Genomic DNA, 10,368 nt, shown 5'->3' with positions numbered 1-10,368 from the left:
TTTTTTTCAAAATAGTAATTTATTATTAAAAAATTGTACAAACGGGCTTTTTATTATTCACAAATTATCATAAATTTTTTTAAACAATTTGTATCCCCCTCCAAAGAAATGTGTTCTGTCTTTACAATCTCCACTGGCAGTGCATTTTGATGGTATAGAAAATAACTCACAGACATTCCATATAACTTTGTTAGAAGGTACAAAGATATGGCGGAACCCAGAATCCCTATGGTGAATTATAAAAAAAAATTTTTTCCCTTCAAGTTTAAGTGCTACTGCAGTTATATAAATAGTGTGGATTACAGAATAAACCCTTCCCAAAAATTTCAAAAGCAAAAGTTGAAAGTCTTCCAGCCAGCTGAAACTTGAAAGATCTACTGTACTTTGGAAAAAACTCTTTAAAGCAGCATCATTTCAAATAGTGGTTAACTCACAAATGTGCATAAAACCACCACAACCACCCTGTCAATCAGGCCTGTCAGAGGCACCAGCTTAAAGTCCAAGGCAGAGCCGGTGGCAGAGGCTCTGAGTAAAGAGACAAGCCATCAGGAGCAGGTATGCAGCCCAGGGCATCCAGGTACTGTCTTAAGGTGAAAAAAAAAAGGGTCAAAAACTGAAGGGACTCTCCTTACAAATGCTAAGGTCCTAATTAAAAAAGCAGCTCCATAAAACACCCGAATCCTTTGACTACATCACTTTAAAACAAAGGCTTCATATAGAAATTTTTTGAAATTTTATTTTACATCAATGCTAACAACTAATTTAGTAGAATGGACTACAGAATGCAAATTTTTTAAAGGTTTCCTTATTAAGGGGATTATAGATTAAAGTAGGAGCCATTTGTACCCTAAAAACAAAACAATTCATAAGTCACCTAATACAGTTTAAATTAGAGATCAGCTATCAACACTATTTTAAAGGGCCTTAAAAGAAAACAAAACAAAACACAGGCCATTATTTGGAATATAAATAAATCATCATATAAAAGTTCTGTTATCTATATAAATTTGATGTATTTTCAAATAATTGAAATAATTTAGCTATTTAAATGACCACTTTAAGCAATAAAAAACAAAAACAAAGAGTATCTACTGAACTATACACTTAAAATTATTGATATGGTAAATGTGTTTTATCACAAAAAGAAGGGCACCTTTTGTTACTGATACTATGAAAGAAGCAACTAAGTAATAAGACTGCTTTTAAGTAGTTCTTTTGTACTCTGATGCTCAAAGACCCAGTATTAAATCCCTAAACCTCTCAATATCAAACCACCCTCCATACTCGTCCAAGTTGAGACAGACTAAGGTGAGAGACTTGTGCAAGGAGTTATAAAAAGAAACACTAGGACTTTACATGAGAATCGCTGTTTTTAAATTTTTGTGTGTGTCTGCATCTATGTAATGGAACAAGTTGATCATGTAAACCAAAAGGTAATTTCTCAAGTATTTTGAAATAAGGAAAAGCATCCCTACCACCAATTTTCTGATCATCTTTTTCATCACTCAGAATTACTGTAATCTCCTTGGCATCTTTACCATGTATCAGTAAGGACACCACACACAAAGAACCTGTTTTCTTCTTAGACTTGCACTGGAGATTACTGAAGCAGGCTGGGCAAAAACACCAAAGCCGAGGCAGTGATCACACTGACCAAGCCCTTCAGTGTCTACAGAAGCAGGGGTGTTCTCTCTCCAGCTGGCTGTTCCTTCCGGAAGAGCTCTCTGATCTGGGTTAATCGGCCATACAGCCTCTCTCTCAATGGAGGGATGTGGTAGCTGGGATCCAGAATGTTGGTTACTCTGCGTTCCCTCTCTCGTTTCCATAACTTGTATGGGTGGGGAGGAAAATACGGTCGCCCTCTTTCTCTTCGAATCTGTAATGTAATTCCACTAACAGCCAGCATCCCCCATACTGCCAGGATAATGAAGTCTAAAAAAAACAGCAAAAAGCACAGTTTGAACTTTTGTATTCTAAAACCTAGCAGATCTAACACGTAACCTTTTGTAGCCTAAATCCATGTATCCTTAGACTTTGTGGTGAGTTTGTCCAAACATATGTTACTTCCTTACTTACAAACCAAGGAATGAGTGAGGAAGCTATAGTCTTATATTTGAAAATAGGAATTTTCTATTAAAATAGGTATTTGAAAGTCCAGACAGGTTGTAAAGGAACCAGTTGTTTGGATCCTTGACATTCCAGTATTTTATGACCAGTGCCCACAGGCACAGCTGTTGGTTGTGTTTTCCACAAAGGGGCAGGGGGAAGAAGGCAGCCATCTAGGTATACCTCACACACATGCATCATGGAACACTGGCCTCCACCAAGCTTTTATCCCATTCCCCACCCAACTCAAATACAGGGGTATAGAGGAGCATGAAGAGATTCAACAAGTTGTACTGGGCTTCTGGTAAAAGGCTTGGCAAAGTATTGTCTTGTATATAAAACTTCTAAGACACATGGATTTCAAGGTCTCTACCATCAATCAACCTCTTATCCAATAAGGGCAGGCTCAGGACAATAACAATCACGACTGTGCTTGTACATCTTCAATTCTAAGACATGCTTTTCCATTTTCCATATTTTAACATTCCTGAAACCAATATATCTTACAACATTTAACTTAGTGGTCTCTTTTCCTTCAAAAAGTTAATGGAAAATATGTAACGGATAGAAATCCTACAACTAAAGAAATAATACACTTATTGACTAAAAATCACTTTCACTTTCAATTAGGGAAACAAGGAATAACCTAAAACACCAGGTTGTCATTCTCATCCCTCATCCCACCCCCAACCCATTAGGTGCTGTATTTATTCCCAGCATTTTTTTCACAATTGGGAATTGACCAAGTAAACATAAGTAATCCTGATTTAGAAATGTCTTAACAAAGTTCATTTAGTAGTTCATTTTAGAAGTATGAACTTCAACCACCTACGAAATTTAAATCCTTTGCTGCTATGATCGTAAGTTATTAATAGAGGGCTCTAATAGCATTAGTATGGTGTTTATTTCCTCCTTGTGTCCAGTTAACTTTCTTTCCATCCAGTTAACTTCTTTCAGTCTAGCTACCAAGTGCTTTTGTTAGCACAGGTGGGCCAACATTCCTCCTTGACTATTACTCTGATTCTTGGATTTAGAGTCTTACCATTGGTTTGAAAAGGCACATTTGTGAAAGCGCTGCGGAAGTGAACGTTGAGTGCTCTCTTGAGTACATTCAAAGTGATGTAAGAAAGACTTGTATACATGTAACTGTCGATGGCCAAGACCACCAAATAGGAGCCAATGAGTCCACAAGTCAGTATGTTCAGCTGTGGAAGAGTGGGAAAGTTAGGCTTCACCTCTGGTAGAACAAGAAGTTTCTAACTCTCATCACTGGCCTCCATCACAGGGAACGTCTGCTCCCATGGGGCACATGAAAAGGGACCAAGTCTTAGAGCTGAACAAAGGTTATCTAGAAAGATAAACTGAGAACAATCTTTGACACCCACAGTGAGCTCTTAAAACTCGATTTACCTCATATAAAAAATATCTTCCCTGTGAAAGAGCTTAAACAATAAAGTTTAATTAGATGAAGAACTCTTTTGCAGAGATGGCTAATGATCCATCAGGTTGTTGCATTACAGTGAGTCCTACCTTCTCTGCTCTCACTGTTAAAAGCAATTTTTTTACATTTATTTTTTTAATTAAATTTATTGGGCTGACATTGGTTAATAAAATTATATAGGTTTCAGGTGTACAATTCTACATCATATCATCTGTACACTGTATTGTGTGTTCACCACCCCAAGCCAAGTCTCCTTCTATCAGCATTATCCCCCCTTTACCTTCTTCTACCTCCTCCCACCCCTCTGGCGATCACCATACTGTCGTCTATGTCTACATATCTTTTTTTCTTCTCACCCAGCCCCCAACCCCCTCCCCTCTGACAGCTGTCAGTCTGTTCTCTGTATCCATGAGTCTGTCTCCACTTTGTTAGTTTATTTTGTTCATTAGATTCCACACATAAGTGATATCATGATACTTGTGGATAAAACACGCAAACCGATGCAGTAAGTGAACAGCTGAAGGCCCAGGACAATATAATAAATAAATCTAATTTTTGGTAAAATACTTACTATTCTTAGGCAGCCCATGAAAATTACTGGAATGAGAACAGCTATACAAGAGAAGGTCACCCAGAATACAGCATCATTACTAAATATTGTTAGGTTTCCTGAAAAAGCAAAAAGAAATCAAGAGTAAGCAACAGGTTTCCCAAGTTTAATTTCATTTTTTCAACATCTGAACATGGGCATATGTAGAAGGTTTAATATATAACAACCAGCAAGTGTGATGACACTTAGAAATGAATTCTGATTTTCTTCACTTAGCTGTCAATCCAATCACCTTTGAAGTTTGTCCTAGCAGGTAGAAGGTTGGGAGTAAAATCAAGCAGGTAAATGCTCTGCATTTATTCCCAGGATAATTTAGAAGAGGCCTGACTAGTCCAAGCTCTTCCATTCACTAGCTGTGAAGCTAGACCTCAGTTTCCTAACCCATAAAATGAGAAGATTGAACCACTTCATCTCCAGACTCCAAATCATCCATTCTAGCTCTAAATTTCTATGATTCCATGATTTTGTACCACAAAGTAAAAAAACTATAGAAGTAAATGGCATTGAGACTTAACCATATGAACTTCCACCCAATATAAGCAGCAAAACCCATTTAGATTTTTACCATCAATGCATTTCCTGCCCAGCCACTGCATACTGGAGGATGTGATCTCCTAATGCATCAGAAAGACAGGAGCTAGCCATTTATCTGTGCCTATGAAACTTATTCCAAAATGTGGCACACCTTGGGTGACCCAGGACAAACATATTACAACTCCTATTTATAAATAGGCTTCAACTGCAAGACTATAAGCCTGACAATTATTTAATACTGACACTGGCACCATCATTCAGTCCACCTGAAGGTGGCCCTATATCTTGAGATCCATGTATCCTGGAAGACTGGGAGTTCTACAGATTCCACATATAAGTGACATCATTTTGTATTTGTCTGACTTATTTCACTCAGCATAATACTCTCTAGATCCACCCTTGCTGTTGCAAATGGTAAGGTTTCTTTCTTTTTTTTTTTTTTATGGTCAAGTAATAGTCCATTGTATATAAGTACCACAGCTCTTTTATCCATTCATCTATCGATGAGCACTTGGGTTGCTTCCATATCTTGGCTACTGTAAATAATGCTGCAATGAACATCAGGTGCATTTGAATTAGTATTTTGAATTAGTATTTTGGGTTCCATCGGATATGTTCCCTTAAGTGGAATCACTGGGTCATAAGGCAGTTCCATTTTTAATTTTTTGAGGAACCTCCATACTGTTTCCATACTGACTGCACCAAGATGCATTCCATTAACACTAATTCAAAAATAAAATTAAGCCCTGGCCGGTGTTGCTCAGTGGTTAGAGCAGTGGCCCTCACACTGAAGGGTCCCAGTCAAGGGCACATACTTGGGTTACAGGTTCAATCCCTGGCCTGGGTCCGGGTGCATGTGGGAGGCAACCAATCGATGTCTCTTTCACATCGATGTTTCTCTCTTCCTCCCTCCTTTCCACTCTCTCTAAAAGAAAATCAATGGAAAAAATATCCTCCGGTGAGAATTAACAAATAAATTTAAAAAATAATAAATAAATAAATAATAAATAAAATAAATAAATAAATAAATAATAAAGCTACCTACAGCAAGTGCTGTGGGAATGAACTTTGGCTATAGGTTTGTTAAAATCAAAACAAAAGGGTCTCTTAATAGTAAACATACAGGTTGTCAATTCTCTCTGGTCTTAATAAACATCTTTAGAGAGCCAACTGCACTCTGTTATACCCTGCATTCTTAAGAGTTGATAGCCTCAAGAGACAGCTACACTTTTTTTTAAAATATTTTTATTGATTTCAGAGAGAGGAAGGGAGAGGGAGAGATAGAAACGTCAATGATGCAAGTCATTGATTGGCTGCCTCCTGCATGCCCTCTAGTGGGGATCGAGCCTGCAACGGGGGCATGTGCCCTGACCAAGAATGGAAACCTGACCTCCTTGGTTCATGGGTCAATGCTCAACTACTTAGCCATTCCGGTCAGGAAGACAACTATACTTATATCTAACATTCCTATCAACTTTAATGTGGTATTGTAATACAAGAACTAAACATTATTACAAAAAAGAATAGCCTAGTAGAGTACCTTGGAATGTAGGTACTCTTTTTCCATTTTTGACAACAGTCAGGAAATGTAAGTTATTGCACAACTACAAAGAAAGTCAACTTACAAGTTAACCAGATTTTTTACCTTGAGAAATGGAATTACTTAGAAAAAAGTCCCCAGAACCATCCCTGTTCTATGGTCCAAGATGACTACAAGTAGGTATCTTAGGAACACAAAGTTTGGCGACGGGTGGGAGTAGAGGTTAGAGGTAAAAGAAAACACTGGGAACAAGGCACCAAGTTCCCCAAGTCAGCTGCCATCAAAGCAGCACCAAATTTACCTATGGGATATATTGGACTTCTGCTTTAAGATTCATTTGAAGAAAGAGTTCCAGGGTTTAAAAAATTAAAAAAACCCCACTGTTCTGCTATATACTAAAAATGCCTTTTTCCTCCATTAATTCTAACAGAAACACTCTTAGACACACACCTTATTACAACAAATAGGTACAAAGCTACCTCTAAAGTCATTCTGTAAGACATTCAGTACAGGTACTTTGAGGAAAGAGGGATTCTTATTTGTACTGGTCCTCCCTAAAGTGCCACATCATCAAGTGCAAATTCCCACGGCTCTATAGAAGACCCCACATCCCTGATGAGGTAGTATTTGTACCTACAGAGCCCAAATAAGACCTTTCAAACAATAAACTGAACACACACCAGTTACACATCTCTTACCCAGGGGAGTGAAGAAAGTCACTGATGAGATGAGGAATCCCAGCACTAGGCCAACACACAGCATGCAGAGTGTGAGGATGCCAAATCGCCACCAAGCAGCTACCAAGAAAATCCCACCAACGCTTCCAGCAATGGCTGTCAGAATCAGACGAACTGCACGAAGAGAGAAGATAAACTATTTGACCAAAAGTAGTTTCTCTGACTGCGTGCTTTAGACACAATACACCATTACCAGAGCCATCCTTAGCCTTTCTGTTGGTCAAACACCAACAGAAGGTTGGCGGGCTCTTCAGTGGTGCCATGAAACCAGCATGGGCTGTCTCTAGGGAGGAGCCAGTCTGAGACATGAGCACTAGCTGGACAGCTAAACCTCCCAGGACTGGTGACAGGCATGCCTTAGCACAACCTATAAACTGGGGCTGAGAAAGAAGGAATGACAAGCATTCTGTTAAACATGACAAGGAAGGAAAGCTTGTGTTTGTTTGAAGGCAAAGAAAATCTTAACATTCTGACTGTTGTAAATCTCATATTTCAATATACCACAAGGCTGAAACATAGGTTTATAACCCATATGGCCCTTCATTTCCCTAAGTACCAAGTAATTTACCAAGTACCAAAAACTTGGAAGAGAAGGTCTGAATGGGCACTTTAGAAAAGATGTTTAGAACATAGGTTTTACATTATTTTAAACACATAATAGCATATCACACCCAATACTGGCCAAACTGGAGAAGCAAAGGAGGTGGAGTGTAAACACAGAAGCTTCCTTTTATTAAAAATATCTTTATTGATTTCAAAGAGAGGAAGGGAGAGAGGGAGAGAGAAACATCAATGATGAGAGAGTCTTTGATCGGCTGCCTCCTGCGCGCCCCCAACTGGGGATCGAGCCCACAACCCGGGCATGTACCCTGACAGGGAATCCAACTACAATCTCCTGGATCCTAGGTCGATGCTCAACTGCTGAGCCATGCCCGGTGGGGCAGCATCTTCCTTTTTGAACACCTAATTAAACTATCTTATTTTCACTTACCATCATACTTAACAGGTGTCAGTCTTGTAATCAGTATATAAAAGAAGAATCCCACGAAGATAAAGCCTATGAAGAATAATTCTAGCAGCAAACCACCAGGAAAAGAAGAAAGCACAAGCTATGGTTAGGTTACAATGCAATTTAAGTATCTAATGTACATATTCATGCTTCCACATTAGGGCATTCAGAGAAGAGAATTATCTAAAAGACAGGAAAAATTTAAAACTCATTAGGAGTATTACTATTAAATGGGTACAATATTAAAGTATTAACCACAAGTTATACCTTCTTGTATATAGGTCAATTTCAATTGCTAAGTTGTTAATTTCAGAGCTCATTTTAACATATTTATATTTCCTTCTTAAAATAAGAATAGTACTTTTGTCATTGTGTCTGATCTGAAGTTGCATAGTAAATTTCCACTTAAGTGAGCAAAAATAAAACTTAAAAGGTAAAAAAATAAATAACAAAATATTTCAAAGCAAAATGTGACTTTTATATCTCCTTTTAACTCATCCTTTCCTGTTTAGGATAAACAGTCAACCATTGTCTTCATCCATTAAAATACCTGATAATATCTTTAGCGCCTTACAATTAAATTCTTTGTTAGAGAATCATTCCCCACTTTGAGGAATTAAATATTCTTCACAATAGTCTCTTCTCAATCAAGAAAAAAAGTACAGTAATGGAGGGAAAGGAATTTCTATTTCAAACAATTAAGCAAGTTTAAAGAGTTTTGTGAGGTCAGGATTATGTTCACTATCCCCTTAATGCTCCATTTATACTCCTTGTTAATGAATTAAAGAAGAAATTTTTTTTTTAGTAATTGCAAACATCAGTTACATAAAAGACAACCCAAAGAATTCAAATCAATTCAGTGAAGCATAATTTTTTTAAAAATATGTCTTTATTGATTTCAGGGAGAGGGAGAGAGAGAAGCATCAATGGTGAGAGAGTCATCATTGATCAGCTGCCTCCCACACACTCCCAACTGGGGATCGAGCCCGCAGTCGGGGCATGTACCTGACCAGAAATGGAACCTTGATCTCCTGGACCCTAGGTGGATGCTCAACCACTGAGCCACGCCCGGCTGGGCAGTGAAGCATAGTTTATATTCTACCCCCACACTGAGTTTCACTGAGTGTCCTGTGAGTTCCCTTCTGCTGTCTGAACCTCCTAGGACCAAGCAGATATTTCAGTCTCACTGAACATACAGCCCTACAGCTGGACTTACATGAAACCATGTTGATCACCATCACCAAACTTCACACATACACATTTTTTTACAGTAACATCCTAATTTCTAACCTGTTATCTTTAACCAACTAGCAAATCTAGCAATTGAAGAAGTTTGCTGCACAAATAAATTTTATTCCCTTCTTAACAAGAGGAGGTTGTACTCCATTATTGAGAAAAGAGAAAGAAAAAAAAATGCTGAGCAACTCAGTAGAATCTTTACTAAAATAGCTCAGCCACAAATCTAGGAAGATAGTGGAGATAAATAGTTGCTTACTCTCCTTACAGGTCATAAATTCCCCACAGCATTTAAGGAAAAAAGACCATGAGGCATGTAAATAACAACTACATCAGACATAGTACCTGTTTTCCAGAATCTGTGTCCGAAGAAACAAATGAAGAGACCAAGCAGGGCAAAAAGAGTGAAAAATACTTTGGTAGATACTCTTCCTAAAAATAATGAAAATTTAGTAGATAATACATGCAATTTGATACTTTGTATTTAATTAACAGAAGCTTCATAAAAAAAGCAAAGTCAACTGACAATAGTTTATTCCATACATGTATAATTTATTTTAAAAATATCCTTGCCACCCCTAAATGAAGAGCCCAAATGAGAGATAAAATTAAAGACAATGTCACATTCTGCTTATTTTAAGGCCTGTGGTTGGAACTTGATGAAGCGAAGGAATTTAGCCCGCCCGCCTCTTTTAAAGGAGGAACTGTAATTCATCCCCAGTTGATAACAGCTCTTCTTTAAAGAAGAATGCTAAATCGAGCTATAAATAGGATAAAAAGCAAACAGCATAATATGTTAACTAGCATTTGAGGAAGCTGGGTGAAGATTATACAGAAATGCTTTGTACTATTTTTGCATCTTTTCCATGAAACTATTTCAAAATAAAATGTTAGTACCCACACAGAAAATGACCTTGCCACACCTCTACTACCACCATTGTTCCTAACTGTCATCATCATCTCTCACCTGGCTTACTACAATGGCCTGCTGATCAATCTCTGTTTCTTTTCTTGTCCTTGACTTTTCTCAAAAAAGCAGCTGGAGTGATCCCATTAAAATATGAGTCCGATCATGGCACTATTTGCTCAAACCCTCCAATGCCTTTCCATTTCACTCGGAATAAAGGCTAGCTATTATGACCTAAAAGACCATGA

At 37.8% G+C, this 10,368-nt stretch overlaps 1 protein-coding gene across 3 annotated transcripts in view; it reads right to left on the bottom strand.

Moving 5' to 3' along the window:
* Positions 1–10,368, bottom strand: part of TM7SF3 (transmembrane 7 superfamily member 3) — a 32,680-nt gene continuing 22,312 nt past the window's right edge. For all 3 annotated transcript variants that reach the window (XM_087814748.1, XM_087814747.1, XM_016197372.2), the window contains 6 exons: positions 9,559–9,645; positions 7,960–8,040; positions 6,930–7,082; positions 4,119–4,216; positions 3,149–3,311; positions 1–1,932 (listed from right to left, as the gene is read on the bottom strand). In XM_087814748.1, coding sequence (XP_087670874.1) covers positions 1,670–1,932; positions 3,149–3,311; positions 4,119–4,216; positions 6,930–7,082; positions 7,960–8,040; positions 9,559–9,645 — 845 coding nt within the window. In that variant the 3' untranslated portion in view covers positions 1–1,669. The remainder of the gene's footprint in view (positions 1,933–3,148; positions 3,312–4,118; positions 4,217–6,929; positions 7,083–7,959; positions 8,041–9,558; positions 9,646–10,368) is intronic.

Source organism: Miniopterus natalensis, chromosome 2 (assembly GCF_054644295.1).
Source record: "Miniopterus natalensis isolate mMinNat1 chromosome 2, mMinNat1.hap1, whole genome shotgun sequence".
Lineage (NCBI taxonomy): Eukaryota > Metazoa > Chordata > Mammalia > Chiroptera > Miniopteridae > Miniopterus > Miniopterus natalensis.
This window is presented reverse-complemented; position numbering and strand designations above follow the sequence as displayed.